Consider the following 12,901-nt stretch of genomic DNA (forward strand, 5'->3'; position numbering starts at 1 on the left):
AATAAAATTAAATTCCAGGGTTTTCTTTATTTTTTACTCTTTTCTACAACTTAGAATAATAGTGAAGACATCAAAACTATGAAATAATTCATATGGAATCATGTAGTAACCAAAAACTTGTTAAACAAATCAAAATATATTTTATATTCTTCAAAGTAGCCACCCTTTCCCTTGATGATTGCTTTGCACACTCTTGGCATTCTCTCAACCAGCTTCACCTGGAATGTTTTTCCAACAGTCTTGAAGGAGTTTTCACATATACTTAGCACTTATTGGCTGCTTTTTATTCACTCTGCGGTCATCCCAAACCGTCTCAATTGGGTTGAGGTCGGGTGATTGTGGAGGCCAGGTCACCTGATGCTGCACTCCATCACTCTCCTTCTTGGTAAAATAGCTCTTAAACAGCCTGAACGTGTGTTGGGTCATTGTCATGTTGAAAACAAATTATAGTCCTAGTCATATTAGCCAGCATGGTAGCCAGCATATTAACCAGCATGGTAGCCAGCATATTAACCAGCATGGTAGCCATGCTGGTTAACTGTGCCTTGAATTCTAAATAAATCAGTGTCACCAGCAAAGCTCCCCCACACCATCACACCACCTCCTCCATGCTTCACGGTGGGAACCACAGAAGCAGAGATCATCTGTTCACCTATTCTGCATCTCACAAAGACACAGCGGTTGGAACCAAAAAATCTCCAATTTGGACTCATCAGACCAAAGGAGAGATTTCCACCGGTCTAATGGCCATTGCTCGTGTTTCTTGGCCCAAGAAAGTATCTTCTTCTCATTGGTCCTTTAGTAGTGGTTTCTTTGCAGCAATTTGACAATGAAGGCCTGATTCATGCAGTCTCCTCTGAACAGTTGATGTTGAGATGTGTCTGTTACTTAATAAACTCTGTGAAGCATTTATTTGGGCTGCAATCTGAGGTGCAGACAACTCTAATGAACTTATCCTCTGCAGCAGAGATACCTCTGGGTCTTCCTTTCCTATGGCGGTTCTCATGAGAGCCAGTTTCATCAGAGCACTTGAAGAAACTGTAAAAGTTATTGAAATGTTCTGGATTGACTGACCTTCATGTCTTATAGTAATGATGGACTGTCATTTCTCTTTGCTTACTTGAGCTGTTATTGCCATAATATGGACTTGGTTTTTTACCAAATAGGGCTACACAACTGATTGGCTCAAACGCATTCAGATGGAAAGAAATTCCACAAATTCACTTTTAAGAAGGCACACCTATTAATTGAAATGCATTCCAGGTGACTACCTCATGAAGCTGGTTGAGAGAATGCCAAGCGTGTGCAAAGTTGTCATCAAGGCAAAGGGTGGCTACTTTGAAGAATCTCAAATGTAAAATATATTTTGATTTGTTCAACACTCTTTTTGCTATTTTGGTTACTACACAATTCCATATGTGTTATTTCATAGTTTTGATATTTTCACTATTATTCTACAATGTAGAAAAAAAGTTAAAAAATAAAGAAAAACCCTTGAATGAGTAGGTTTCTCCAAACTTTTGACTGGTACTGTATGTATTTCACATGACTGGGAAGACGTGCAGCCATGGGTGGGCCTGGGAGTGCATAGGCCCACCCACTGGGGAGCGTGGCCCAACCTATCAGAATGAGTTTCTCCCCTCAAAAGTGCTTTATTACAGACAGAAATACTCCTCAATTTCATTAGCTGTCCAAGTGTCCCGGAGGTGAAGAATTCTCTAAAATTATGTTGGAGGCGGCTTATGGTAGAGAAATTAACATTCAATATTCCTGAAGTCAGCATGCCAATTACATGCTCCCTCAAAACTTCAGACATCTGTGGTGTTGTCTGACAAAACTGCACATTTTAGAGTGGTCTTTTATTGTCCCCAGCACAAGGTGCACCTGTGTAATGATCATGCTGTTTAATCAGCTTCTTGATATGTCACACCTGTCAGGTGGATATATTATCTTGACAAAGAAGAAAATGCTCACTAACAGGGATGTAAACAAAATGTCTGCACAGAATGTGAGAGAAATAAGCTTTTTCTGCATATGGAAAATGTCTGGGATCTTTTATTTCAGCTCATGAAAACATGGGACCAACACTTTACATGTTACGTTTATATATTTTTTCAGTATTTAAATACAAACCCGGCGCTGGTCATCGTCTGTCTGGAAAGCCTCCGCAAATGAAAAGGGATAGTGGACCTCGAAGAGGGGCTTCTCCGACGAGGTCCTTCTCCATAGATCAGGGATCATCAACTAGATTCAGTTGAGGGCAGATTTTTTTCTTGAGCGGATGGTCATGGGACCGGAACATAATTGCAAATAATGAATAGACTGCAAATTGACCTCAAGAAGCCCAAACAGATATTATATTTGACTAAAACATAATCATATCAAACCTTGTTTATGTTTGTATACGGTCACATATATCTCTCTATTATGAATGGGAATACTTTGGAACAGATTTCCAAAATGTTAAACACTTGGAGCTGATTTGCTGGTGTTTTTTACAGTCTTTTGTGTCCAACAATAAAATAATAATACATAAAACAATTGTTTGTTTTTTTGCTCAGCAACCTCTGGAGCGAAATAAAATCACCTGCGGGCCAGATTTTGATCCGCGGGCCGCCAGTTGCAGATCCCTGTCACAGATAGCGCAGAAGTGGGTGTGTGCCTAGACCCTGTCACGTGACCCACGGTCTACATGCGTCTATAAATTCACCTCCATGTAGTAGGCTTGTCCTTTCCTAACGAAGTTGCTGTGTCTAATCTACCAGATCATCTGCAACTTCTACCAGCAATAATGTCAAAAGGTACGTGACGGTTTGTTACAATCTAATCCTTGGATGATGCGGCGGAAGTTTGGCTGTGGCAGCCACGGTGGAAACTAACTAACTTGTCATGATTGTTCCCACTGTCAGAGGTTTAAAAAAAAGTTACTGTGGAGTTGCAACAATGTCCGTCGTATGTAAATGATGGGATGGCACGTTGAGAAATGTACAGTTTGGTTTGTTGCCGTTTTGGTTTGTCGGTCCGTGATACATCAACGCGCATGTGGAAACTGGCCGAGTTTGATATTTAAAGTCCCTTTTCTGCTTTTCCATCACCGCGTGTTTTGTAACATGAACTTTCTTAATACAAAACGTATCGATACGTCTTACGGCTGTGTGGATAACGGAGTAGGTTAATGTTTGGGTCAATGAGTTTTGCTGTTGCCCGGTCTCGCCCTAGTTGTAACCCCATATTCACACGTAGCCTGAACAGCCGGTAGTGGCCGCTATACCGGTGGTTCGCGGGGAGGAATGTACCCAGCCGTTAATACCGGTGGTCGGCGGGGAGTAATGTACCCAGCCGTTAATACCGGTGTAGCCCGTGGACCGGTTCATACATAACGTCCTCCATTCAGGCTGCAAATGAATCCTTTTCTTACTCAGAGCCTCTCTCAACCTGCGTTTTGAGTTTACTACAACTGGGAACTCGTGGAAAAAAAACGAACCCACCGTTAAAGCAACCAAAATACGGTTTTTTTTCCTTCATCGAAATCCACAAGTTTTAGACATAGTTGGTGCAACTCGTCAATTCTGGCCTTCATTTTGAGGGTTTCTGGTATCAAATCGTAGATTCCACTGCCTGCCGTTGTGCCCTTAACCAAGGTACAGCACCCCAGGCGCCCTGTGGCAGCCCCTCCCTTGCACCTCTCCAAAACCTGTTTTTGGAGCCGTTTGGTGAAAAGCAGGAGACATCTTTTGGTTGGACCTTCTGCAAAATTGACCAATAAAGTTATATTATTATTTATATATTTGACACCCTGTCATTAAATATAGTTAAGGAGAGAAATGCTGCGTTTGCAGCCTGAGATGGAGAATACTTTATGTAGGAGGCTGGTCCCACTGGGGACTCTAATCCTAGAAGACAGTGCAGATCTAGTGTTTGGTTCATTCGCAGACTGTACCTGGAGGCCACATTGCTGTAGACAGCCAGAAGTATTCTTGCTACAACTTGTTTACTGCATGTCCTGTAAACATACGCAGCCTTCTCACTAAGTGTCATTATATTAAGCCTAAATAGGTCCACCTTAAGCCCAGACAAGGTGCACACTAAAAGGACAGTTGTGCCTGTCGAAAATGCAGTAGTGAAACCTGACATCCTGTCCCCATGACTTACAAAAGGATGGTCCTCCCATGGTCATCTGCCTTTTGTAATAGCAGCACTCTTTAGGACCTAAACACCTAAAGTTTAGGTCTTCATATAGTCAGTAGGTTGAGGCCTGAAGGCCAACAGCTTGTCTTTCTGTGCTTGTCATACAAAGTGTATTTTACCAGCAGAGTAGCTTACGTCCAATAGAACAAACAGCCTTCTGGGGACAGTTTTTTGGGGGTATTTCTTGCTTATAATATAACATCAGCTGTTTTCTTGGGACCAATGGCAATAAGGGGTGGGAGAGTTTGTGTTGGGAGGTACAGTTGGAAATACATAATTACACTTCAGCTGTACCTGGTTTGGCATCTCAACACAATGGAGGTTTTGTACCCAGTGGTTTCTTTTTACCAGGCTGTTATCCAGTTGGCCCCCCAAGACCTAACACAGTGTTTACGATACCAGGGGATTGTTTAACTGACCAGCCAGGACTGCTAATATTAACTGGCAGTTTTTACATTTGGCATTATAATAACATGAATCTATTTGGCCTTTGTTAACTTACAATCATTCCATTGTTGAGATGTGAGTCTATGGGGCTGTTTTATAGATTTTCCTATATGGCACAATATGCCAAAGTAGACATCATCAAGCCCTTGGCCATTCTGTCTGGCATTCAGACATTGGTGTCATTGTTAAAACTGCCACAGACCATTGGACATCACTCCCTCACAATTTTTTTTTACTTTAATTTAGTCTACTTTCTTCACTATATTTCTTCAGCTGCGTTAAGGGCTCGTAAGTATTTCACAATTTAATTTTTATTTATTTAACCAGGTAGGCTAGTTGAGAACAAGTTCTCATTTACAACTGCGACCTGGCCAAGATAAAGCAAAGCATTGCGACACAAACAACAACACAGAGTTACACATGGAGTAAACAAACCAATAACACAATAAACAAGTCAATGACACAGTAGAAGAGTCTATATACAGTGTGTGCAAAAGGCATGAGGAGGTAAGGCAATAAATAGGCCATGGGAGCGAATTACAATTTAGCAGCTGTTGTATTCGGTGCACACTGTCCGTTTCCATCTTGTCCAGCTGTGTCTGTAACATTTCACCTAAACCCTGTTTCTTGTCTGCATCGCAGTAGCGGTCCTTGTACCTAGCATCAAGCATGGTGGCAACACAGTAAAGAGGCTCAGAGAATGAACATGGAATATCTGCACTATAAATTTACATTTAAGTCATTTAGCAGACGCTCTTATCCAGAGCGACTTACAAATTGGTCCATTCACCTTATGATATCCAGTGGAACAACCACTTTACAATAGTGCATCTAAATCTTTTAAGGGGGGGGTTAGAAGGATTACTTTATCCTATCCTAGGTATTCCTTGAAGAGGTGGGGTTTCAGGTGTCTCAATGATCCCAAACTGAGCTTGTTTCTCAGTAGAAGTAGCTGGGTGTCTGGATTGATGACAAGTTGTCCTTTTGTAACGCATATAGAAAATCTGACTAAGCTAAGATCAATACTTTTTTTTTTAAATAGAAATAAATCATGCCTTAGTATTGAAAATAAGAGGGAGATTATTCAAACGCTTCTTCCTGTATTGTATTTTGGTGATATTGTTTACATGCGTACGGTACAACCTCCGTTTTAAAACCCTGGATGCCGTCTACCGTTCCGCAGTACGTTTTATCACGGGACAATTTCAGGACTCGTTGTGATCTCTATAAACATGTCAGGTGGAGATCTGTTTCTAAGAGCTGCATTCTCTATTTATTTACAAAGCAATCTGACAAACTCCCTCTGTAACATTTAACTAGGATAAGAATGATAAGTTACCAAACCCTTTCACAGGAATGGATAACACTAGATGCCTCCAGTCTCCACCGATTTGTGAAAATCTGCATTTTTTTTTTTTACCCTAATTTGTGGCCCAATCTGCAGAGTTCACTGCAGTTAGATGGGCTGGTGTCACTCACAGTTTACATTACTGATTGAGGACCTCTATGTAGTTGAATGAAATTGCTTTTATATAAACAAAAATATTGTGCTGAATGATATTGTTTTATACCTGTGTGTTTTAATCTGTTTTTTATTGTAATGTGTACAGGGCTCTCTTGTAGATGTTTAATCTCAATGTGACTCAGTTTGTATTTTAATTGAAAGTATTTTTTTGGGGGGAAGGTTAAGAGTAGGTTATAGCAATTAAGTAAATTTACCTCTGGATTCACACCATTTGAACCTAATGAAAAACGTTAATGCTAAGTTTGTATTAACAAGTTATGCCCCCCCCCCCCATCCAGACCAGGCTTTCGTGACGTTGGCCACCAATGATAACTATGCCAGAGGAGCCATGGTCCTGGGCAAGTCCCTGAGGAACCACGAGACAACCAGGAAGCTGGTGGTGATGATTGGACCCCACGTCTCTGATCCCTGCAAGTAAGAACCTTTTATTATTAAAACAATGTTTTACAACCAAATCTAAATGGTTTCACTTGTTGTTGAATTGACCCCAACCAGTGATTAATTTCATCATCCTCGATGTGTAGTATGGGACTCTGGTGGGGGGGGGGGGGGAACGACATGAACAAAATGTCCAAAAACACCCAAATACATCTTTCTAGAAATGGAGTTTCTTAGATGTTGTGCACATGACGTTGCGGATGAAGGAATGGCAATGTAATATTCAGTGAGATACCTCTCCGTCCATTCTACAGGTAACTGCCTAAAATAAGGAAACATAAGTAAATGAGGGATAGAAAGTATATCGCAGGTGCTTCCACACAGGAAGTTCCAGACACTTGTAGAATCTATGCCAAGGTGCATTGAAACTGTTCTGGCGGCTCGTGGCGGACCAATGCCCTGTTAAGACACTGTTTCCTTTATTTTGGCAGGTAACTGCAGCAGTAAGCTAGAGAATGGCTGGATAGGGGAAAAGGCTTGAGTGGCACAAAATGGTAGAAAATTGCACATAAAGTTCAGAATGGCTTACTTTATTTTGCCCTACCATTTTAAAAAAAATATATATATATTTTACTTATTTTTTTGGAGCAGTAATTGGTGATATATTTTGTCAAATCTTATTCCCAACATTTGACAATTTGTCACTGTTCTAAGCATATTTTTGTTAGACTTAAGAGATTTGAAACCAAAATGTAGTATACAATAAATAATATGCATTGTTTAGAAAATGCCAGCAGAAGATATCTGAGTTGAACTCTCTGACCATGTATGTAAAAACCTGTCACTTCTCAGTTAAATTTCCCTTAATAACCCTTATAGGTCTAAGCCCATAGATCGGAATATCTACTAAGCTAACATATGGAGTTTTAGATGGTCATAAAATCTAATTTAGCTTTTTTATTTTTTTGAATTTTAGGACCCCTTATAGGTAGATATAGATATCTCTATCGATTATTTTATGAAACATTGAGTTTGGCCTTTACTGCTATAACCCACAGAAATGCTTTGAATGACACATTCATATATGTCAACTAAGTAAAAAAAAGAAAAACAATCATAAGGAACAAGGTTTTGAAGTCTCCTATATCTGAAAATGTAAGAAAATACATTTAGACTCGTGTTATTTTTGGCACATTTCACCCCATGCACTTTTTGCAATTTTTACAACCCGGTACTGGGTTACCTTCAGATGACTCTCATGAAGCTTGTGCATCGTAGAGCAGAACAACTGGCACCTTAGTGTTCGCTAGTCTCCCCTTTCCATATTGTAGCTCCAACGGTTCGGGTCTGGACAGGTGGTTTTGTGATAAGACCTCATGGAAATGAGGACTTCCACGACAGCGTTCAGATGACTGCGGTGAACTTGTGGATGTCGTAGATCAAACCAGCTGTTGTGTTGGTGAGAGTCTCCATATTGGTGACATTAGTTGGTAGCTCACACAGTTTGGGTTTTACAGGTGATTTTTCTTGTGTAGAAAACGGCCACTTTCACAAACCCCATGTTATGGGATAGGTTCAAACTTTATATCGGCGGGAAGAGGAGATGGAGCTGCAGCCACTACAATAAACAGTATGTCTCGACATAAACACTGAGCTATTCAATACTCAAAATGACCTCGCCTGTGCATCAAACGACTATCTGGTTCCCATAACGTCCTAGAGAAGATGAGTTGCATTATTATGCTCTCAACCTATTACATGTAACATTGGAGTTGAAGACTTGATCCTATCTATTCCGATGCCCGTGTTAATCCTACAACGTTGGAGTTGGAAGAGCTGATCCTAGACCTGTTAGAGGTAATGTTCCGGGGCCTAAACATACCCTGTCTCCCACACCAGAACATTCTCACTTCCCCTACGGCCTTCAAACTGAAATCTGGACCTCCAAGCCAGATCCACTGAGTTTTATTTAATTGATCCCCTCTAATCAAGGAATGATTTACACCTGGGACACCAGGTGGCTGTAATTCATTGTCAGATGGAACAGAACTTGCAGGCTCCGGACCTCGTAGGGTAAGAGTTGAGTGCCCCGGCCCCGCCCTAGAGTTGAATGCCCCGCCCCCGCCCTAGAGTTGAATGCCCCGGCCCCGCCCTAGAGTTGAATGCCCCGGCCCCGCCCTAGAGTTGAAGTACCATATTCATGGTATGTTATGCTGTCTCTGCCTCCTCCTCTCCTCTGCCTCCTCCTCTCCTCTGCCTCCTCCTCTCCTCTGCCTCCTCCTCTCCTCTGCCTCCTCCTCTCCTCTGCCTCCTCCTCTCCTCTGCCTCCTCCTCTCCTCTGCCTGCCTCCTCCTCTCCTCTGCCTCCTCCTCTCCTCTGCCTCCTCCTCTCCTCTGCCTCCTCCTCTCCTCTGCCTCCTCCTCTCCTCTGCCTCCTCCTCTCCTCTGCCTCCTCCTCTCCTCTGCCTCCTCCTCTCCTCTCCTCTGCCTCCTCCTCTCCTCTCCTCTGCCTCCTCCTCTCCTCTCCTCTGCCTCCTCTCCTCTCCCTCCTCTGCCTCCTCCTCTCCTCTGCCTCCTCCTCTCCTCTGCCTCCTCCTCTCCTCTGCCTCCTCCTCTCCTCTGCCTCCTCCTCTCCTCTGCCTCCTCCTCTCCTCTGCCTCCTCCTCTCCTCTGCCTCCTCCTCTCCTCTGCCTCCTCCTCTCCTCTGCCTCCTCCTCTCCTCTGCCTCCTCCTCTCCTCTGCCTCCTCCTCTCCTCTGCCTCCTCCTCTCCTCTGCCTCCTCCTCGCCCCCGCCTCCTCTGCCTCCTCGCCCCCGCCTCCTCTGCCTCCTCTGCCTCCTCCCCCTCTCCTCTCCTCTGCCCCCTCTCCTCTGCCCCCTCTCCTCTCCTCTGCCCCCTCTCCTCTCCTCTGCCCCCTCTCCTCTCCTCTGCCCCCTCTCCTCTCCTCTGCCCCCTCTCCTCTCCTCTGCCCCCTCTCCTCTCCTCTGCCCCCTCTCCTCTCCTCTGCCCCCTCTCCTCTCCTCTGCCCCCTCTCCTCTCCTCTGCCCCCTCTCCTCTCCTCTGCCCCCTCTCCTCTCCTCTGCCCCCTCTCCTCTCCTCTGCCCCCTCTCCTCTCCTCTGCCCCCTCCCCCTCTCCTCTCCTCTGCCCCCTCCCCCTCTCCTCTCCTCTGCCTCCTTCTGCTCTCCTCTGCCCCCTCCCCCTCTCCTCTTCCTCTGCCTCCTCCCCCTCTCCTCTTCCTCTGCCTCCTCCCCCTCTCCTCTGCCCCCTCCCCTCTCCTCTCCTCTGCCTCCTCCCCCTCTCCTCTGCCTCCTCCTCCTCCCACCACCAGGGGAGTTCTTCACAAGATCTTTGACGAGGTACTGTTGGTGGATGTGTTGGACAGCGGAGACGCAGCTCACCTGGCCCTGATGGAGAGACCTGACCTGGGAGTGACCTTCACCAAGCTACACTGCTGGACCCTCACGCACTACTCTAAATGTGTGTTCATGGACGCAGACACGCTGGTGAGACACAGGAAACACTGGTTTCCATTTGTACACACTCCCCCTGGTACGGTAGAGTTACATTTACATTTTAGTCATTTAGCAGACGCTCTTCTCCAGAGTGACTTACAGTAGTGATTGCATACATTTCATACATTTATTTTTCTCCGTACTGGTCGATTCCCCGTTGGAATCGAACCCACAACCCTGGCGTTGCAAACACCATGCTCTACCAACTGAGCCACACGCGAGTTGACCTGTGTGTTTGTTGCAGGTGGTACAGAACATAGATGAGTTGTTTGACAGAGAGGAGCTTTCTGCTGCCCCGGATCCCGGCTGGCCAGACTGTTTTAACTCTGGTGTGTTCGTGTTCCGACCCTCCAACGAGACGTACGGCAAACTGCTCCAGTACTGCACAGAACACGGCAGCTTCGACGGTACGCGTCAGTTTTCAATGTTTCCTTTTGTTTTGTTAAGAAATGTTATGTCCATTTTTCCATCCCATGATTTGTTTTTTAATGCTACCTATTGTACTCATTTACATAGAGCTAACCGTTGGCGCTTATGTACAAATGTAGGTCTATCGGCGTAGCGTTTCCATGGTCTGCTGGTAGGTCTTGCAGCATATTGGAGTAGTGTTTCCATGGTCTGCTGGTAGGTCTTGCAGCTTATTGGAGTAGTGTTTCCATGGTCTGCTGGTAGGTGTTGGAGCAGTGTTTCCATGGTCTGCTGGTAGGTCTTGCAGCATATTGGAGTAGTGTTTCCATGGTCTGCTGGTAGGTCTTGGAGCATATTGGAGCAGTGTTTCCATGGTCTGCTGGTAGGTCTTGCAGCATATTGGAGTAGTGTTTCCATGGTCTCCTGCTATAAAATGTGCTACTTTTCCAACAATGTAGATGCAGTATGTGCAGCATTCCAAATATCTGGTATTTTTTTCTTGGTGGTGGCTGGCCTCCAGCTGTTTGGTGGTGGTTGGCCTCAGTGAATTTCATAAAAATTGAAACTATACTGAATATAATGTCACCAAAAATTTTATGAAAACACTATTTTGCAAAGGTCTACAGTAGCCTCAATAGCACTCTGTAGGGTAGCACCATGGTGTAGCAGGAGGACAGCTAGCTTCCATCCTCCTCTGAGTACATTGACTTCAATACAAAATCTAGGAGGCTCATGGTTCTCACCCCCTTCCATAGACTTACACAGTAATTATGATAGGTTGGAGGAATAGCTCTTGCAGCAGAAACAATGTTTCCCACCCAATCAAAGGATCAAGAATGATCTAGTACCCAAAGCATAAGCTACAGCTAGCTAGCACTACAGTGTGTAAATTGTGGCGACTAGTTGACTCGGACAATAGTTGAACAGTTTTGAACAAATTTATTTATTTTAAAATGACGTGAATTTCAGGTTCACGTATCTAGGAAACGCAGCTAGCTAGTTTAGCCTACTGAAACACCCTGCCCAAACAGAGGGATGCTATGTTAGCTAGCTGTCTTTGACTATACAACACGAACTCTTCCAAGGTATGCTTTTGGTTTTACTAATTTATTGCCACTGGGGCCCGCCGGTGTAAGTGCTAAACTGCTTACTGACTGTACACTATAACGTTACTACATGATTGTAGCGGGTTTACTAACACATTAGTTCTATTAGCTATGTTGACTAGGATGTTACTTTTGCTATTATGCTGATAATGATGTAGGCTCTGTAGCAGTTATGATATGGATTGGCTTGGAAAGTGTTTTTTTTTTTTCTCACCTGGTCACATACAGCTGGTGTGTTTATTGAAGTCCAGAAGGGAAGAGGTGAGAGGAGAGCGCATGGATCTGAGAAGGAATACAACGTGGCTGCTTTGAAAGTCAACTGTTTACGTGTGATCCGGAGTGTCTTCATTCCTCCCAATCTGTTGTAAAACGTTTCTTAAACGGAACAAAATGGGGATAAACATTACAGCCTATATCAGCTAGATGCAGGCAACAGTGTGCAAGGCACTATTGAATGTCACTGTCTGTCCATGTGTCGCCTTAAGTCTCTCGACCTATATTGTAAACTTTCGTTCATTGGCTAGGTTGTAGCAACCTCCATGATGGGTATAGGGAATATTTGAGTAGCATAAACCTATCGCTGTTACATTGAACTGGGTGAATGCAATATGCTGGTATAGAAATAAGGCCGTGCTCATGAACAAAAAAATGGTCCTCATCTTAAATGGCCGCCTCTGTTCTTCTGTGGGTCGGCCGCTAGCATTCAGAATCAAATCCAATTTATTTATAAAGCCCTTCTTACATCAGCTGGTATCTCAAAGTGCTGTACAGAAACCCAGCCTATATCCCCAAACGGCAAGCAATGCAGGTGTAGAAGCACGGTGGCTAGGAAAAACTCCCTAGAAAGGCCAAAACCTCGGAAGAAACCTAGAGAGGAACCAGGCTATGAGGGCTGGCCAGTCCCCTTCTGGTTGTGCCGGGTGGAGATTATGACAGAACATGGTCAAATGTTCATAAATGACCAGCATGGTCTAATAAGAATAATCACAGTAGTTGTCGAGGGTGTAACAAGTCAGCACCTCAGGAGTAAATGTCAGTTGACTTTTCATAGCCGATCATTGAGAGTATCTCTACCACTCCTGCTGTCTCTAGAGAGTTGAAACCAGCAGGTCTGGGACAGGTAGCACGTCCGGTGAACAGGTCAGGGTTCCATAGCCGCAGGCAGAACAGTTGAAGCTGGAGCAGCAGCACAGCCAGGTGGACTGGGGACAGCAAGGAGTCATCATGCCAGGTAGTCCTGGGGCATGGTCCTAGGGCTCAGGTCCTCCGAGAGAAAAATAATTAGAGAGCATACTTAAATTCACACAGGACACCGGATAAGACAGGAGAAAATACTCC

At 44.2% G+C, this 12,901-nt stretch overlaps 1 protein-coding gene across 1 annotated transcript in view; it reads left to right on the forward strand.

The window, feature by feature from the left end:
• Positions 1-2,668: 2,668 nt before the first annotated feature.
• Positions 2,669-12,901, forward strand: part of LOC106579759 (glycogenin-1) — a 30,554-nt gene continuing 20,321 nt past the window's right edge. Inside the window, exons 1-4 of the mRNA XM_014159923.2 lie at positions 2,669-2,801; positions 6,439-6,574; positions 9,866-10,040; positions 10,294-10,456. Of these exons, the coding sequence (XP_014015398.1) occupies positions 2,792-2,801; positions 6,439-6,574; positions 9,866-10,040; positions 10,294-10,456 (484 nt within the window). The 5' untranslated portion in view covers positions 2,669-2,791. The remainder of the gene's footprint in view (positions 2,802-6,438; positions 6,575-9,865; positions 10,041-10,293; positions 10,457-12,901) is intronic.

The sequence above is a fragment of the Salmo salar genome, chromosome ssa19 (genome assembly GCF_905237065.1).
Source record: "Salmo salar chromosome ssa19, Ssal_v3.1, whole genome shotgun sequence".
In the NCBI taxonomy this organism is placed as follows: domain Eukaryota; kingdom Metazoa; phylum Chordata; class Actinopteri; order Salmoniformes; family Salmonidae; genus Salmo; species Salmo salar.